Here is an 18509-nt window from a genome sequence, read left to right on the forward strand (position 1 = left end):
ATTTTGACTTATTGCCAGACAAAAACGTAATGTGCCTATTGTGTACGGTAATATTCAGTAAATTAGAATATGCATTTTGATGAGGCTTGTCAGATTAAAACTACCTGCTGGCAATAACCTTTATGGTGGTGTTAAGCATAATTTTCATTAAGCCCTCTGTTCTGCATTAACTATGTTTTTTATTGGTTTAATGTAATATTCTAATCTTAAATGTGTATTAATCATAGTAGTATTAATAACAGTAGTAGTAATAATAATAAAATCATCATAGTAAATAGAAATTAAGGCTGTAAACACCAATCAGCGGAAATTATGCATATCTATATTCACTTTAGTGAATAGAGCTATACGTTGAAATAAATAAGCTTTTTATTAGTGTTCTAAGTTATTGAATTTGGATGTGCAAATACTGTTTCAGGTTTTAAGTGCAACACGACATGATCATTTTTAAGTCGTTTCATTAAAACTGACGTCTGCAAAAGCAAAACATATTTCCAGGAAAAAGCTAATATTTTATTTAATACATTTTCAAAATACTACACAAACATGTTGTCCTAAAAGCACTGCTGACAGTCTTACTTTGAAATGAGGATAAGGTAAATGCTTTAATTCCAGTGTGAAACAACATATGGCTGAATCACTATATAATGACTGATGATAAATAAAAGCTGTCTTGCTTCACTTCTTTAGCAATCAGCAATTTACACACACACACACACACGCATGCACGCACACATACACACACACACACACACACACACACACAACAGCAGGATGCTAGAATGTACCAGTAAACCAAACTCTGGCGTACATTGAACAATTATATATGGTGCAATCAGACTTCAAAGCTTGGTTGATAGGAAATAAACACCTCAATCCAATAAATGAAATTAAACAGTACATAAAACAAGAAATGCAAATCAAATTAAAACAAAAGCAGTCAATAATACAATCTTACACTAAAACTCCTTGCAGACAAACAGAAAAGACAGAAACCATAAACCACAATAAGCATCCTGGTAAATGGTGTTCGATTCAGAGTTTTCTGCAAGGCATTTGTATTTATATTACATCATTCATACATCCAGCGCAGTCTTGTTCCCTGCTTCAGGCAAGAACAGCTCAAAGAAAGGCTCTGCTCTGCGCTGCAGTCCCTTCAGAGTCTGAGATCAAGTCAAACAGAAAAATTTACTTGGACAATCTAACCGAATCCGCATAAGAAGCTGAACCAAATTATCACAATTCAGCATCAACACAGTGTACCCCTTTTTCTTTCTTTCTCTCACTTTAGTAAAGATATGAAACATATATGAAAATAAAGCTCCCACACAAGTTGCATCTTAAAAAGCTGAAATCGAGGGCCCCTCATTTTATTGGAAGATCATCCACCAACTCAGCTGCTGCAACATGAGAGTGTATCTCGCTGAAAAAGAGACGTCAGTGAAGACGGGACTCCATTAGGCTGCTAAACTATGCTGGTTTTGTTTCTCAGCTTTCGGACTCAACTAAATCTGATCACTCATTGCAAGACACATAAATTGATTTAGTTGCTCATTTCCGTTTTTTGTTTTTGAAAATGTAAAAATAAAAAAAAATAAAAAAGAGAAGAAAAAAAACTTTGTAAAAATCCAAAATAACCTCTAAATTTTAGTCCCAACTTTCGCCACGTTTGAGCTGGTTTGGCCCTAAAAACCCACTTTTTCACAGTCTCCTTCAGTATTAACTGAGGGTTTGACTTTGTCCTTGTCCGCATTAAGAGGTTTCTTTTCCTCTTCCACTTGTTCAGATTTATTATGAGATGGCACAGATGAGGTTTTTGTCTGAGCAGGGAAGTCAGCCTTTTTCTCTTCGAATTCCTCAATGGTTTTCCTCTTGAAGCAGCCGCACTAAGGACAGGCACAAATGCAGCCATTTAGACCAAACACCAAAACCATGTCTTAATTCCCAACAGGCTCCAAAGCTGGACATAGAAATCTCACCTTCCACATGATGACTGTGAGTATGATCAGAAGGATAAATCCCAGTACCACTCCAGTCGCAATGATCAGATATCTATATTGAGGCACCTTAAACTCAACTGTAACTGTAGCCTGTTAGCAGAGAAAAAACAGGTTATGCTTTACATAAAACGATTAATTTGTTTTAACTACGTAGGCATCGATGAGAGTTGTACATACTGATTGTTGCACTGTGTAGTCCTTGTTTTTCTGAAACGAAAAATCAGATTACAATTACCTTCAAAACTGCACCTTTGAGAAGGTATCTCAGCAGTTCAAAATGTACATACCTCGTTTTTCTGGGAAGACAGCACGTATCTAGTACCATTATAGTGAACTTTTATAGTGCTGTTAAATTTGACCTCTCCGTGGACTCCAGTATATTTTTTCAGAAAGGGCATATTCTTTAGAGAAAGAGCAGGACAGGACAGTTGAGGGGATGTCACAGTGGTGTATTTTGTCTTAACTCATTGCAGTACATACCGATTCGTAGTTTTCCAGATTTCGGAAATGCACAACCCCCAACAGGGAAACGTAAACATTTGAATAGTTTTTTAACATAAATGTATCGCATTTTATGGCCACACAGTTTTCTTTCCATGGGCAGCCCTGCAACAAAATAATACTTTGTATCACATAGTAATTTACTCATGGTATGACAACATAGTTTTAAGTCCCAATCTGTTACACTAACCTCAGCTTTTGGGGTGGACATTTTTGAGCACTGTGTATTGTTCTTAAAAACATGAGAAAAATTTACATATTAAAAGCTTGCAAATAAGACAAGCGGTAGAAGTTAAATGAGAAGTGTTGAAACAATTGGACAACTTACAGGCTCGACAATAACTCTATAGTTTTTAATTTCAAAGTCGTGTTCCAGTTGCTCTTGGAAGAAGAGGGACACGTTGATGGGAAAATCCTTAAAACCTGCATTGTATATCTGTAAATAATAAGAAGCCACATCATTCTGAATAAACAGGTATGTTTTTTCTATGATAAACTAATATGTTTCTGCTTCAAGGTGATACAATTGCATCATATTTTAAATCACTTACCTTGTATACAGTTATCATTTTTTGTGCTTTATAATTTTCTGGAGTGAACTCCAGGTTCTCAACAGATGTGTCATTTCTGAAAAAACAAAAGAAAAACCATTGCAAAACACAGGAAACCTTCATATAATACAGTTGGAGATACTGTGGATGTATGTCACACTACTTACACTGATGTTGTCATTTCAACAGAATACTTTACAGGAATACTTTTGGTCACAGAAGAACTCTCGCTGGAGTTTGAATTTTCACTAAGAATGCAAAGGATAAAATCTTATAAGTGTTGATAATAGAACATTTTGCTTCCCAGAAAATTTGTAACTTACTTCTATTGGGAATTGCTTTAAAAAAAAAAGAGTACCTTTTTGCAAAGACTGTCATCAGCATTGTGTCATTCCACTCAAAATCTTTGATGCGAAAAGAAGCAGTAAAAACAGCCTTTTATGGAACAAGAGAAAATTATGTTAAATTTGGTTCTGGTAGAAAGACATGCTGTTAAAGTTTGTCATTCAGAGAGCTCTTCACAAACTCTGTTGTGTCGCTAAGGAGGATGTTTGGCTGCAGTATGACTCACAGAGGATTTGCTGCGATATACAGGAAGGCTTATCCCACAAACGGTTTCATTAAGTTTTTCTTGATCCGCGCAGATTTGAGTTAGTTTCTTGTTCTGATGAGGAGAGAAAAGTTAAATCAAGCTTAACTGCTGTAAAGCTCCATGTTCCAAAGCAAAGCTGCATTGACAGAATCTGTGTCTTTGATTAAGCACATGTAAGAGTCACCAAAACCGCTTAGGCCTGTCTCTGAACGAGACGACAGATTTTTCTTCAAGCATTTGGTTGTGAAAACTCTGCCGAGACAACCGACACATCCTGTGTCGGTTTCTAGTCCTCAAAAAAAAAAAACTTTTTTGCAGTTTCCTCTACTTGTTGTGTGTCACCAAAAAAAAGGATGAAGTTAACATTTTGTTTTTCCAGTGAACATAAAATTAAAGCAACTTTTCTGGGGCTTTTTAGATGGCCATGATGTCAGTAAATACATTTTAATGAAGCAGCATTACACTTTCCCCCGGCTTGTATTCAGTGTTCATTTACAATTACAATTTGTAATTAGTATTCTTCAAAAAATGTGTACAATTTCTCATTCAAACCCAGTGGGCTGAGGCCATTTTACATGTAAAATGTCTATGAAAAGCATTCACCATCTTGGAAATTTAACCCTTTTTATTACTTTAACAAATCGATCATGGCCAACAAAATTTTCCATTTTGATACCAAAAATTATGAAACAAAACCTTTAAAGGGGCAGTGCAGTATTGTGTATTTTCCATACACATAGTACCATTTTGTAGCACAATCAAGCAGCTATGTTATGGAAATGCTGAATATATCAAACATGATTTTGTAAAAATTAGACTTTACCATTTAATGTCTCATAATTGTGCCTCTGTCTGTTTAATAAGCTCCTGTTCTTTCTGACACTCCACCTTCTATCACAACAATGTTTGTCCATTAAGCCTTCAACATCGTTCTTATAAGCATTGTTTTTGCTAACTGCTGCTGCCGATAATCTGTGGGGAAGGGTCAGACAAATCTCCTGTGCCAACCCCTAGACGGTTGGCACAGGAGATTAAAGGATTTCTCAAACAGGCATGAAAGAGTCAAAGCAGCACTCCAGGTGCGTTTTTTCGATGAGAGAATAACATTATAATATGATCTGAATTTCAAAAAAGTCAAATTTACGTAATACTGACCCAAAGTGAAAATTGATTGGGCAACATAAAATAAGTGATTGCATCATTATTTGGTGACAGGCCTAATTCAACAGAGGTCCAGCAAAGTAGTGCCAGTAGTCTCAAAGTGAGTGGAATGGAGATCATGTGAGTGTGTCTCCGGTGCCTACAATATAAAGACACCTGTATCTGTAGGTCCAATCACTGGCTAATCAGTATCTCTGGGCACCATTAGAAACAGGAACACTCCAAGCAAATACAGATCAGAGGACGGAAACAAGAAGAAATGGAAGGAATAAAGTCAATCTGCCTACAGCAGGCCATCCTCACAAACTGGATGACTACGTGCGGGAAGGAGATTATTGAGAGAGGCCACTGAGACACCTCTGACTACACTGAAGGAGTTACAAACTTCAGCAGGAGTTACAAACAGGTTTAGTTGACAAACCAGATCATTATGAAGATCAAATATCCATTTAATAGTTACTTTTCCTGGCACTAACTGATAGGGAGCTTGTGTCAGAGGGCGACTTATGTTTTTTTTTTTTCTGCACGCATCTTCTAGCCTTTTACTTAACATCTAAGATGCTGCATGTGGTTCTGACGTACGATTTCAATAGTAATTTCTTTATCGTTTTCAAAGATTTTCATTGATGAACTGAAATTTGACAGGAAAAAGGGTAGAAAGAGAAGAGGCAAATGGACTGAGGCTGGGAATCAGACCAAGGATTCCCAGCCTCTGCACATGGTGCGCCTGCTCTACCTACTGAGTCGCCCAGCAAACTGAAGTTTCCTATTGCTATGTTAATCCTAAACATGAGAAATTGTAATCATAACATTCTTTTAAGCAATTTATCCCTAAAATCTGTACAGTCATTTCAAACTTATGGATTCAATTTCTGTTTTTTAAACTTCTTTCTAGATTTTATGTAATCTTTCCATCCTGAAAAAAACAAAACAAAACAAAATCAGCTAAAACAGCCAGAAAATAATATGACTTAAATTACCCCCGTTTGATCCAACATTGAGAAAGAGAGGCCTTCGGGGTAGAGCATCGTCAGGCTGGTGTTGTATGAGTCATCAGCCCTATTATGGAGTTTTATCCATGTTTTGATGGTGGTTTCTTTTGTCACTAATAGTTCCTTAGACCTTAAACAGGAAAAGTATTTGTTAAATTCAGTTGAGTTGTTTGAAGCAAAAACAAAAGCTCTTCTAGATGCATGTGCATGTGTGTGTGTTTTTTTTCAATATACATACAGAAAATCAAAATCCACTTTAAGATCAGCAATGCAGATTTCTTTTTCACAGCGTTTTTCGAAAGGAACCTATAAAAAAATGTATATTGTCCAATGAACAAACTCCAAGAAGTTTGGTCAAAGATAAACATTTATCTTCATTGTTTTCTTTACACATCCATCTTTACATTCCTGCAGCACCCTTGGGTTACTGGACCCACCTCAACCATAGCTCGTCTTTGGCTGTCTATGTTAAGAATGGCTGTTGAATTCTCATGGGAATCTTGGGAAAAGTTTAACTTGATGTTGACAGGAGATAATGTGTCTTGTATGCATTTCTGGAAAACAGAAATAACACTGTGGTCATTTCTTGAAGAGACAAAACCAGAAACATTTGACTAAGATTGATTTCAATCTTATGATTATTCATACATTCATGGAGATGGAATAGTTGAAGCATGTTTCCTTGTCCGTCAGCTCCTGGGTATGTCTAATATTCCGGCTATTTGCTCCATTTTCAATGAAGAAACCTCGACTTGATTGCCTCATTGGATCCACAATGATCATGAATGAGATCTCAATTCCTGGCCCTTTAGTGGACAACAGTGTACCTTTAAAATGACAAGCTTGCAGTTGCTATAGGTTAAAATCCCATTTTTAATCCTCACCTGTAGTGCTGTTTGTTACTTCTACCATTTCAAAGCAAGCTGTTATGTTAGTCATTGGTAAAGGTTTGTCCTCCGTCTTGTCCAAGCAGTTGATTTCCTGAATGCTTATCACACTGGGATAAAATGACAGCTTAGCCTTGACATCTAACACAGGTTTGGACCTGAAAGAGACCAAATAAAGGATTTGTGAACAGTTTTGATGCAACTCCCCTCAAAAAGTTATATTTTTTTTACATATCTGTGCAGTTTTAAACAAGCAACTTTTCAGATTTTTTTTTTTTACCATCAGATGTTTTAATTTGGTAAAAACTACAAGTACTTTAAAAGCATCAAGCCTAACTTTTATTCTAGAAACGAACCCAAGTTTGCATTTCAACACTTCATTTAATTTGAAGAGTGTAGTGGTGCACTAACAAAGTTATACCTCAAGACAACAGCAGCACCTTGGGATCCCACCACAATATCTGGCAATTGATCCTCTCCGAGATCAATGTCTCCATTGATGGACTGACCAAAAAATCTCAATCCAGGATCAAATTGCGCTCCCATGATTCTCTGGAAAAGCAGAAACTTCATTATTAAAACTGCCACACACCCGCACACACACACACACACACTGACAAAATAGTTGGTGTCAATGGAGGAAAAACCCACATTGGTCATTGAAATAATTTGAAACTGACAAAAGTAATAATACATGAAAAAAGACTGAAGATTAACCAGTGAAATCAGACATTATTGCTGCTGAATTGTGTTTCTTTTTTTGAGTACTTCAACAGGCCTGGAAAAAAGTGTTGGTACCTTTAACTTAAAATTTTGTTGCACAACTTTTTGAAGAAATTAAATTATTTCTGTAACTGTCAATTTCTACACCTGTCCATAGGTGTTTTGGCTCACTCCAGTTGTCCCAGTAACTTTGTGACCTGTCAACATGCATTGTGGTAGTTTCGCTTTTAAATGCTTTGGTTTCCTCCCATGAAGTCCACTTTGGCTCGAGTAACAACAGATGGTGTGACGTGACACTGATCTACCTTGACTTTGGAGTTCACCTTTAATTTCTTCTAAAGTTGTTCTGAACTCTTCGGTTGCCATTTGTGTTAACCTTTTCTTCAATTTGTCATCCTGCAGCCAGGCAGGCTGCCTAAAGTGTTGTGAACTTAGCCAACTTATTCTAGTCTAGACAACTTTCCCCTTGGCTTCCTATGATCCATATTCAGCATCATACACACCATGTCGGCAAAAGTGGTTGAAAAAACAAATGTAAGCATTTTCACCCTTAAAATCTACCAAGCACTTTTTTCAAATATTGCAACAAACCACTGTAAATTTTACAGAACGAGGAGGGTCACTGAAGAGTCCTGCTGAGGTCTTATGGGGTTTATCAATGATGAACATGTGATTTTTTTCATGTATTCTGAAGCAGTGTTGGATGCTGTGAAAGCAGCCTTAGGATATCCCAGTTGTTAAGAAAAGAGTGTATTGATAGCACAATTATGCTGAAATGGCAGTGCAACACATTAAACAATTTCAAAAGTTTTGGTATGATGAGCTAACTGGTAGTAGTAAAAAAAGCTAATTTTGGATGTTGTCTGCACGATTCCTTTTTGCTCCAGTTGTTGAGATATGTGCATAGAGTACTCTGACGAGAAAATCTCTTCTCCTCTCAAGTTGCTGATGAGTTGAAAGAAGGACCTGACAGTTTTCCGCAGTAAGACTGAAACTAGCACCTATGCAGAAATCTTTCATATATGGTATGTGGGGCAATTGTGTAGCTCGTGAGGAAACACACAGACGTGGTACCTGCAGCAGTACCCATGTGGTATGGCAGGAAAGCAACAGTGACAAACATCGCTGGGGCATGCAAAGCAGTTGCATAACGAGAGCGTTCATGGGGACATGTGGTGTCCCAGATTTGCGGTGATTGTGCTACATTTAAACATACCCTCTCTCACACCAGGCTAAAACTGTCCATCAGGTAATAGAGACTGATGGACAGTTTTAGCCTGGTGTGAAAGAGGGTATTACCTTCTGTTGCCCTTGAAAAAAGCTTACTTTGTTTATACCATGTACTAAAAAAATATTTCTGCCAGAGTCAATTGGATTTATGACTGCATCATGATAAATAGTTTTAATTTCATTTCAACTGTCTTCACCTTTCTCTCTCAGCAGTGTGTTCTTGTATTAAACACTAAACATGTTAAACTCTAAAAAAAACTTCAGAAAACGTGTGAACTTTACTTGACAGAATCTTATATGATTGTGTCACCTGGCTGGAAATGTTGCGCATCCCGGTGCCTTTTTGTCCAAGGTAGATGTAGACCGCTCCGGCGTTGTTCTCTTCCAGGGGGGCTCCCACTGCAACATCGCGGAGACCATCTCCATTCAGATCTGAAAGACTGGATATGGTGGTGCCAAATCTGCCCATGGACGGTGCTTTCACGTGAAGCACACTCATTAGGTCGATCTACAAGCAATAAGGACAATATTTAGCTCAGTAATAAACTCATGCAGAAGTGACTGGTAATCTGAGCCTTAACAATTGACGCACCTTATCAGACAGGGCGTAGACGTAGATCGACCCTTCTTTTCTCTCCTCGGGAAGGAAAAACATTGGAGCGCCAACCAGCAGGAAATCAGTGTTACCGTCTGAGTCGATGTCCACAGAGCACAGCTCCGCACCAAAATAGGAACCAATCTGGAAGGTACAGGTAAAGAGCTGCTTCCTGAGCTTTTACTTTCAGAAAAATTAGCTGGAAATTCAAGGAGGTTTTCTGTGTCCCTCTCTGCAACTGCAAAACTGAAACTTTGACTCTCAGTATAAATAATAAACAATCATTTGTGTTTGTTTGCAAACAGAAACTTGTCTGTAAATTCTTGACTCTTTCTAAAAGTCAAAAGCAAAATACATTTGAAGGCAGACGTAAGCTTAAAAAGGAGCAACCCATGTTCATGTTACTTGCTTATATAATACATAAAAAAAAAAAAAAAATACAATTCCCAACCTGGTCCACAGTTAATCTTTGGACTATTGGCCACTTGTCTTCATCACGTCGAAAAACTACAACCTCTCCCATGTGGTTGAAACGTGGGGCGCCCGTGAAATACAAAGAAGTGCCATTTCTTTCTCCAACAGAAAGAGAGTATCCTACAAATGTGAGTAGCAACAAATTGTTGTGAATTTTTCTTTTACATTGCACAATGTACGGCATTAACAGTCAATTTGGAACAGATTAAATTATTTAATGATATTTCAGCTAAAATAAATCAGCTGAGTAAGGTAGCAAATAATTAGCATACCCATGTAGGAGGCCTCTTGCATTTCTGGGTCTATTATCGCCTTGTTTTTATTCTGGTAATCATTGAGAGTCCCACGCCAAGTCTTTGAACCCACTGAGGCCAGAATCAAGGTGTCCTGTCAACACAAAAGTTTGATCAGAACACACACATCCTGACTTATCTGTGAAAAATTATCCTTTGGTGGAGACTCATCAAGGTCTATTTCTATTAATTCAGTTTTTAAGCAGAACCTTTTATAGAAGTTTCCTGATGTCTTCTTGAAATGTATTTATTTCAAGAAGACATCTATGACTCTACTCTCAAGAACAAAAAAAGGATGCAAATGTTTGCCAGATGAAAACAAAAACATTAAATATGCCAACTAAACCAATGCATAATTTACCTTGTGTGAGACGGCACTGAATCCACTTTGTGCCATTTCATTACTCAGTTCTTCAGATCGAGTCCCATTAGATCCTAAAAATTACATAAGGGGAAAAAAATTTCACTACCGCATGGACAGGGAAACATCATTAGCATCTCATTAATCAAAATAAAGCAGGAAAAACAAATCACCTTCAATAGCGAAGATTTGTTTTTGAAAATTTTCCAGTAGTCCAGTAAGTCCATCATAGTTTGTAATTTTGAAGACATTTTTTTCTTTTGGCTCTGATGCAATTGTTCTTAATTTGTCGAATTGATCATCTTTAATCTTAACCTGAAAAGAAAAAAAATATATAGTACATGATTTCAGACAATTAAAATTACCATTTTAATTGTAATTTGAAACAATACCACATTGCATTGTTTTAAATACAATGTGGTATTTGAACCAAGGAAGCAAACTCTCTTCTGAAGAGACAAGTGGTTTTTAATTGGTCTGTATTGATTAGTATTCTGCAGCATTTTTTGCAGTTTTTTTTTTTGTAACTTTCTTCAAATTTAGAAGTTTACATACGGTACATTTGGTCAGTATCAGAGATAACTGTGTTTCAAACTGTATGACTTGGGTCAAACCTTTAGGGTTTCCTTCCACCAACTTCTGATTAACTAACACATTTGAGTTAATTGGAGGCACACATGTGGATGTATCTTACAGCCACACCTGAAACACAATGCTTTCTTGTTTGACACGATGGGAAAGTCTAAACAAATCAGCCAAAACACCAGGAAGAGAGTTGTGCAGCTGCACAAGTCTGGTTCATCCAGCGTTTTTGCTGCAAGACAAATCCCTTCAGTGTGCTAATTGAAGTGATGGGATTTACTGAACAAGTGTTTGTAACGAGGACGTACACTTGTTCAATAAACTTTTTTCTTTATTTCAGCCCAGGTGATTAGGGTGAAATGTTCTGAGTACACTCTTAACTATGTAAAGCAAATGCTAAAAGTTATGATCTTTTTTATTTTTCATAATGGTGGGCTGGGGTTGAGGAACTATGCCTTAATCACCATGATGCATAGACTTATAAAGCATAGTTGAAGGAGACGAATAATAAGCAAGAAAGGCAAACACATAAATGCTAAAGATTTTTTGTTGGAGTATTTAAAAGCAGTATTCTGGAAAAATGATTTCACTGTGTATAGTGTGGTGAGAAATTAATTTTGCTCAGTTTCACAAGGAACTTAAGAGAAAAAAAATTCTAATAAAGCAACCACATCTTTGAGTCTAATAATACAGAAAAATATGTTCATACTTACCCCAATAACAACTCGAATGATTTCTTTGCTGTTATAGGTTTCAACACTCCTGTAAGTTTTATCCAGTTCACTTGGATCTCCATCTGTGATTATCACCACAGCTTTATTTGCATCTTTTGAGGCTCCTGCTGCTTTATTTTCCAAGAGTTCGTACCTGAAGAAATGCTGGCACGTTTAGGGTTGCTGAAGACAACTCAGCTTAATCAGCAGGAACTAATTTGTATACTGTATGGACTTTGGGCATGTTTACTTACAGTGTAAAGTTAAGGGCCCTGTATGTGTTGGTTAGACCCTTCATATGCTCTTCTTTCATAAGTTTGCCTTCAGCCTTACCATCATCGTAATCCTTAAAGTTGAACACTGTTCTGTAAGTTGTTGAGAACTGAACTGCTGCAAACTAAAGAAAAATATACAATATTGATTTAATTTAACATTAGAGATTATACCCTAACCCACTTACACTTTAACTAAATGCTGAAAGAGTGCAGTGACCTTGATAGATGTATTTTTAAGGCTCTCCATCATGCCTATTATGAATTTTTTATTTTGTTCAAATTCTGTGCCGGTCATGCTCTCGGATCCATCAAACAGAAACACAAGATCTACAGCCTTTTTTATGCATTCTGTAAAAAAAGTACAGAATATTAGAGCACCATATAAATCAGCATATAAATACTAAAAACAGCATGATCTTACTTTGGAACAAAGGCTTGAAAGAAGACAGCAGCTCAAAATCATGTGTGAAGTTGTAACACAGACTGTTCAGGTAGACGTTCTCATCGCATGGATGAGCGAGGCTTGGACTGCAGGCCTAAAGCAGAGCAAAATATTTTAGAGAAATTGGTCTGGAACACTGTTTATACATTAGTTTTGCTCTAAAACATCCCAGATAGTGTGTGGTTTCTCACAATAAACCGGGATTCTGTGTCCATGGTTATTGACAAGCCGAGATGCTTGGCTGAATACGGATGTGAAGAACCTGTAAAACATTTTGTTCCAGTTATACTTTATAGCGACAAACTGATCGGTTTTCACAACGAGGTTGGATGATGAAAGTAAATGAATATTGAATAGGTTCTTGCATTTATTTGTCCTTTAATTTCATCACAGACTAGATGTACGACAGAGTGCCAGAGTCAGACGAGGAGAGTAGAAAGACCGTCTTCAAAATAGACAGTTTCTTGCACAATCGAGTCAAAGTTCTGCTACTGAAAATAATCTGTTGATCTGTTAAAAGATTAAGTATTTTCTTACTGCTATAACTGTTACCAAAGCATAATTTCGCAAGATACTTGCCAGTTCTCATTTTAATGCAGTGGTAAGACTGCTTGTTTTTCTTTTTACTACTTTATTCTTGTAATTTTAAAAATATTCTCTTGGTGTGGCCCTAATGCTCTGTTGTACATATGAAACCAAACTAGCTGTACTTAAGTTATAAATATAAAATGCATCATTGTCTACAGATTTGGTTTGACTCACACCCCTGGAACCTTTTCACATTTTCCCACGCTACAGCTACAAATTCAACATATTTCATTCACCTAAATGAAAACCAGCGCAACCAACCACCTTTGCTAGTCAAATAATTAATAAATAGTCCACACATTTTTACTGTTATTAAAACTTGTTGACTGATTTAAATAAATGTTTTTATTTTTTTTATTTATTCTTCTCTGTAAGGTGGCTTTAGGTCTCAGAAAGGTGCTCTCAGGAAAAATTTTATATTATTAAAATTGTTGTTTAGCCTCAACGCAAATACGACTGGATATTAGTGAGCAAACAGCATCATGAAGACCAAGGAGCACAGCAGACAGGTCAGAGAGAAAGATGTAGAGAAATTTAAAACTGGATCAGATTATGAAAGAATATCCCAAGCTAGGAACATCTCGCAGAGCTCGGTTCAATATGAAATACTTTCATCTCTGCTTTTAGAAAAATTACTGTCTTTACTCCACTTGGTCGTTTGATGCCTGCTTCCTCGGTACAGTTGAGACCTAATATGGTTTTGTCTGATTTCTGAGGACTGACTGCCTTGTTCTTTTGTCTTTCCCATTTTGGGAAGTGGAGCAGATCACATCACTTTATACTTCAGGAAAATAAGAAAGCATGCATAATTTAAAATTCCTGAAAAGTACGAGTTTTAAATGACTGAATCATATTTACGTTGCAACCAGCATTCATTCCAACTTTTTTTTTTGATTTTCTGAGTTATATTTCAAACTTCAGTACTGTTGGAAGCCATTTTTCTTCTCCTGTATAATGCAGTAGTGGTTAAATGTGAACGAGCGCGTACCATTGAACCATAATGGAGTCTCATCTTGGCCGTACTTGGAGATGCCCCCTGATCCATTTTGCTGCAGCGGTGCAGTAACAATCACCCTGTGAACAACAGAAATACAAGTGAGATACCGGCAAAAACATGATTCTCAGAAAACAGAAACGTTTTTGCTAATTACCAAAGTGTTGATCATATGACGAAATATTGTAATACAGCTTAAACCACAAGCTTCTTAAAGGAAATTTTTTAAAAGATAGTTATTTCCTGTCTACTGATCGCTCTTAACTTTTCTCTGAATTTACTCAGAACAAGAGAACTGGAGCTGCAAACTCACCCTTTGTCCTTGGGCGACTTGTACTGGAGCACCTTGTATCCAAAGAAATCTTTCTGCTCGCCTTTATAAAAGGAAGGGTTTGTTGTGTCAACATTGAAAGCTGAAGTAGTTGGGATGGCTGCAGCTGAAAAGTACGAAAGATACATTTTACAAGCTCACAAAAGTAGCAGAACAAGTTCCTTTTCTGGATTTCTAAAGTTGTCTTCATTGTAAAATAATCTGATCGACCATATTTATTATCTTTTCGAAAGAAATTTGATAAGTGCAAGCTGATATAAATAGCAATCAGGTAATATGAACTTTGACAACGGGGAGTGAACTGTAAAATTTATCGTTTTAAACGTAAGCCTTCTCATTTCTCTGGGACTTTTTTCATTAGCTTGGCAGGAAATCCTGTTTAGATCAGACATTTCTGAATTTATACAAGCAACAGCACAAACTAAGCTACTGATAAAACAGAGTAGGTGTACTGTATGAAGTGAACAAGTTGAAAATAAATGTGTCATAATCCACACGGGACATTCACTACTTCAATACCAGAGTAATAAAATGACTTTCTGGAGTTCTTGTTTCCAGTTTTCAATTGTCAAAAGCAGAAGCTAAGATAGAAAACTTTCCTTAAAGCCACGAGAGCACAAAAAAGTTAGTAATTAGTAAAATTAAGAAAGGCAAAGGTCATAGCTGATAGGAAACAGTATGACATGGGAAACATTACAGGCCACCTGCCTTTTCGCAGTTAGGACTTTTACTAAACCTCAAAATGTTTTTTTTCTTCTGCAGCTGGTGGGCTTCAGATTAATGGTTCTCAAGGTCCAACGCCCTTAACTTTTAGGCATCTCTCTGCTCCAAATTTCCTCTGCATGCCATCAAGTGCTGCAGAAGCCTGTCAATCACCCATTTATTTCAGTCACCAGTCAGGCGTGTGGCAGCAGAAACCTCCTAAATCATGCAGGATAATGAATCTTGAACCACTTTGGATCATTCTTCTGCTGCACGACTCAGTTGAAATTAAGGTCATGAAATGGTCTCCAGGTATTTTCCTTCAGTAGGGAGCAGAACTCTCAGGTCCATTTAGGGCGAGTCATGCAGCCCCAGACCATCACATTTGCACCACTTTTGACGTGATGATGTTCTTTTCTTTTTTCAGTTGTATTCCAGAAGTAATGGGATTCGTATCTTCCAAAAACGTCCACTTTTGGAAGTTGGGATGTTTTCCCTAAGGTTTCTTCATCAAGGGGGTTCTGAAATATGTGAAGCATGTCTCTGTGATCTTTTTGGTGAACAGTGGTTTTGGTGTTCTTAACTTTGAATGGTGACCATGTCACTGAGTTTGAGGTTCTGCAGCGTTTCTTGTTTGCTCCATTCATAAATAATGGCTCTCACTGAGGTTCGATGGCATGCCAAATAGATGAACCCTCCTCAGACGAACAGACGCCAACCACTTTGTTTTCATTTGTTTTTGGATTTTCGTAGATGGGATAAATATGTTCTGCTTTTAAAAAAAAAAATATTATAACCTACTTCATGCTGTCAGACAGGATCTATTGAAGAGATTTCTTGTCTGAATTAAAGCTTTTCAGAAAGTCCATCTAATCTTTGTTAAATTATAAATTACCAAAAGATTACTATCACAACTTCACATAGGAGTAGGTGGACGTGGATAGTTTTCCTACATAATAAATCAATTTATAATTTTAAAATTGCTGTTTGTATGTACTGAGGCTAAGCTAATTACTGAGACCTGAAATCTTTTAAACAGAAACAAAAGTGAGCTGAGACCAACCTAGTTACTGTCATTTGATAGAGAAGTTGACACTGTGGGCAAAAGAGAAAAAAAGCTGCCGGAGTTGTTGCTCTCGCTTCTCACACCATCCTCTTTTACTTCATGGTGCAGACGTGCTGCACTTGGGTTTAGAGAGGCATAACCGAGGAAGGACGTCATCTCCAGTTTTCAACGCAAGTTCTTAAGCTATTGCCTAACGTGCTAAAACTAAATATTTACTTATTTTACTCTGTTCAACCAACAGAACATCAGAGATATAAAACATATATTTAAAAAAAAACATCTGCACTTGAGATTTAGCATATTTTTTCCATAAATATACTTCATTAAAATGGTAATGAAGGATGCTCTCACAGAAGTTTACACCATTCAAGATAAATAAAGCTACTTATTTTCATCCCCCACACGCCGTTTCATAAATGCAATAAATAAGTGTGCTTAAAAAAAACAATAGAAGAACCCCAAAAACACTAAATTTAAGCCTAAACATTCTCCTTACTGTATTAATTCAATGTCATGATCACTATTTCTGCATTATCACCATATTTAGAATATCAGCATTTTTAAGGTTTGAATAAAAACTAGTCTAGCAAAAGGGGAACTTTAGCAGCCAGTAACGTTTTCTCACAGTATGTTGTGTAAATTCGGCAGTGAGTCATTCTGACAGATACTTAGAGGGTTAACTTCGGTAAAACTACTGATGCAAAGCTGCTTTATGAGTAAATCGGGAGGGGAGGGGCACTTTTAAAAAAATCTTTTTTAGTATAAAATCATTTCTTACACTGAAAAGCTCTTTTGTTAAAAAGGAACTGCCTTCATTAGATTCACTATCGTACTGTTCACATTAAGCAAAGGTGTTAAGAAAAGTTACATAAGTGCACATTTAAAGCTTTAAAATGACAAATGATTTTTGTAATTAATAAATAAACATCTTCCAGATCTCCGCCTCTGTTGGTAGAAAGTATTGTGCACTGTCTGGTCAGTTATTCACAGAAACAGTTTTCACATTTCAGTAAGAGTCATTAAACATTTTAGAGAAACGGTGAAGAATCAGTTTGCAGAAAGTATGAACGCTGACCTATAATTGAAAACCTCAGACAAAAACAAAATAGCTCCTCATGGCCGCCGCTTTAGGTAAGGTCAGGTAAGGTAATTTTATTTATATAGCACATTTTCAGCAACAAGGCAATTCAAAGTGCTTATTCACAATGCCTTCAGTGGCTGGCCGACGTGTAAATATAATTCAATATCACCTTTGCACATGGTTTGGCAACAGCTGAGCCCTTCCAGAAAAACTTTTCGTCGCAGAAAAGAAAAAAACCCATTGCAATAACTTTTTTTTTTACAAGTAATGTTCTCACAATATTAAGCTTTTTGTGCTTTTAGCTGTTGGCACTACTTAGTTTGTTCTAAACAAGCAGAAAATCAGTTGGGTAAACCGAAGATCATATCATGCTGACACAAGACTGTAATGCACCCGTTTGTGGTGAAGAGTTCCTGTTTTTATTCTTCTTAAGTCTGTTTCCTTTCCACATAAAAAGAAAAAAAAAACAAACAAAGCTCATAATTTGTCACAATTTGAGTAAAAAGGAAAGCTGTAACTTTTAAATAAAAACTACATTCTGATTACTTTTGTTGCTTCATATTAAACCATTCAGATGATTTCCACACTTTCCGATCAAAATCATAATTCACCCCATAGTTTTCAATTTTAGGTGAATAACATAAAAAAATATAAAAAATAACACCAATGAATTATTTTCAACTTACCTGCCAATATCATGTAGATGAACAGATTGAAGCGCCGTGGCGCGTACATCTTGGCATGAATTCAGAGTCTACAGACAGCGCCTTTCTGTGTCAGTGTGCAGTAGTTGGAGTGCGTGTTGAAAAACGAGGCTGTTTCCTTAGCAGGTGGGTGGGACACTTCCGCTATTGCACAGAGCCCCATTCACAGCTGCATAAAATGACTTCGATCCCCAATACTTCCCACTGTCATAGAACATTTCTAATTATTTCTCTTTCAATAAAACACTCCACTTGGTTCAGATTGTGTTGGTTTTATTTTAAAGGGACTTAAAATGTTTAAAATGTAAACATCTTCCCCGTAAAGACATCTTTTCATGTGTGAATGTTGTTGGCTAAACATGTTTCAGCTCTGTTTAGGTTTGCAAAAGCCTTTTTCTTGAAAAATGCCCATAAATGCCAAGTCTTTTGGGCGGGCTCACAGATCAGCCACTTTTTTTCACAATAAACTTTCAAACCTCCTCTTGATGTAAAACAAACTCACCACCAACCTGGAAGTGATGGTGAGAGAAAATAAATATTTGTGCCTTTGTAAACTGTGTAAGTCTGTTTGTGTGTAACTTTGGATACTTATGTGAGCAAAACATGATTTGTGAACTGAAAAACATTTTCTGCATGACTTCGGTAACTTCCAAATGTGTTTTCAAATGTGC

At 36.7% G+C, this 18509-nt stretch overlaps 1 protein-coding gene across 1 annotated transcript; it reads right to left on the reverse strand.

The window, feature by feature from the left end:
• Window positions 1-491: 491 nt before the first annotated feature.
• LOC103133366 (integrin alpha-L) lies at window positions 492-18491 on the reverse strand. Its single transcript, XM_007545133.2, has 31 exons — window positions 17821-18491; window positions 14268-14391; window positions 13949-14034; window positions 12564-12634; window positions 12352-12466; window positions 12148-12278; window positions 11910-12052; window positions 11656-11809; window positions 10534-10675; window positions 10361-10434; window positions 9979-10093; window positions 9684-9826; window positions 9230-9376; window positions 8948-9145; window positions 7106-7236; window positions 6682-6842; window positions 6446-6603; window positions 6235-6351; window positions 6036-6103; window positions 5786-5927; window positions 3624-3716; window positions 3411-3487; window positions 3220-3300; window positions 3053-3128; window positions 2830-2937; window positions 2692-2733; window positions 2481-2606; window positions 2288-2401; window positions 2178-2207; window positions 1980-2090; window positions 492-1886 (listed from the first exon to the last, which is right to left on the reverse strand). Exons 1-31 carry the CDS (start codon window positions 17867-17869, stop codon window positions 1686-1688), a joined length of 3528 nt encoding a protein of 1175 aa, XP_007545195.1. The 5' UTR covers window positions 17870-18491; the 3' UTR covers window positions 492-1685.
• Between the last annotated feature and the right edge of the window lie 18 nt (window positions 18492-18509).

Source organism: Poecilia formosa, unplaced genomic scaffold (assembly GCF_000485575.1).
Source record: "Poecilia formosa unplaced genomic scaffold, Poecilia_formosa-5.1.2 Scaffold11, whole genome shotgun sequence".
Classification (NCBI taxonomy): domain Eukaryota; kingdom Metazoa; phylum Chordata; class Actinopteri; order Cyprinodontiformes; family Poeciliidae; genus Poecilia; species Poecilia formosa.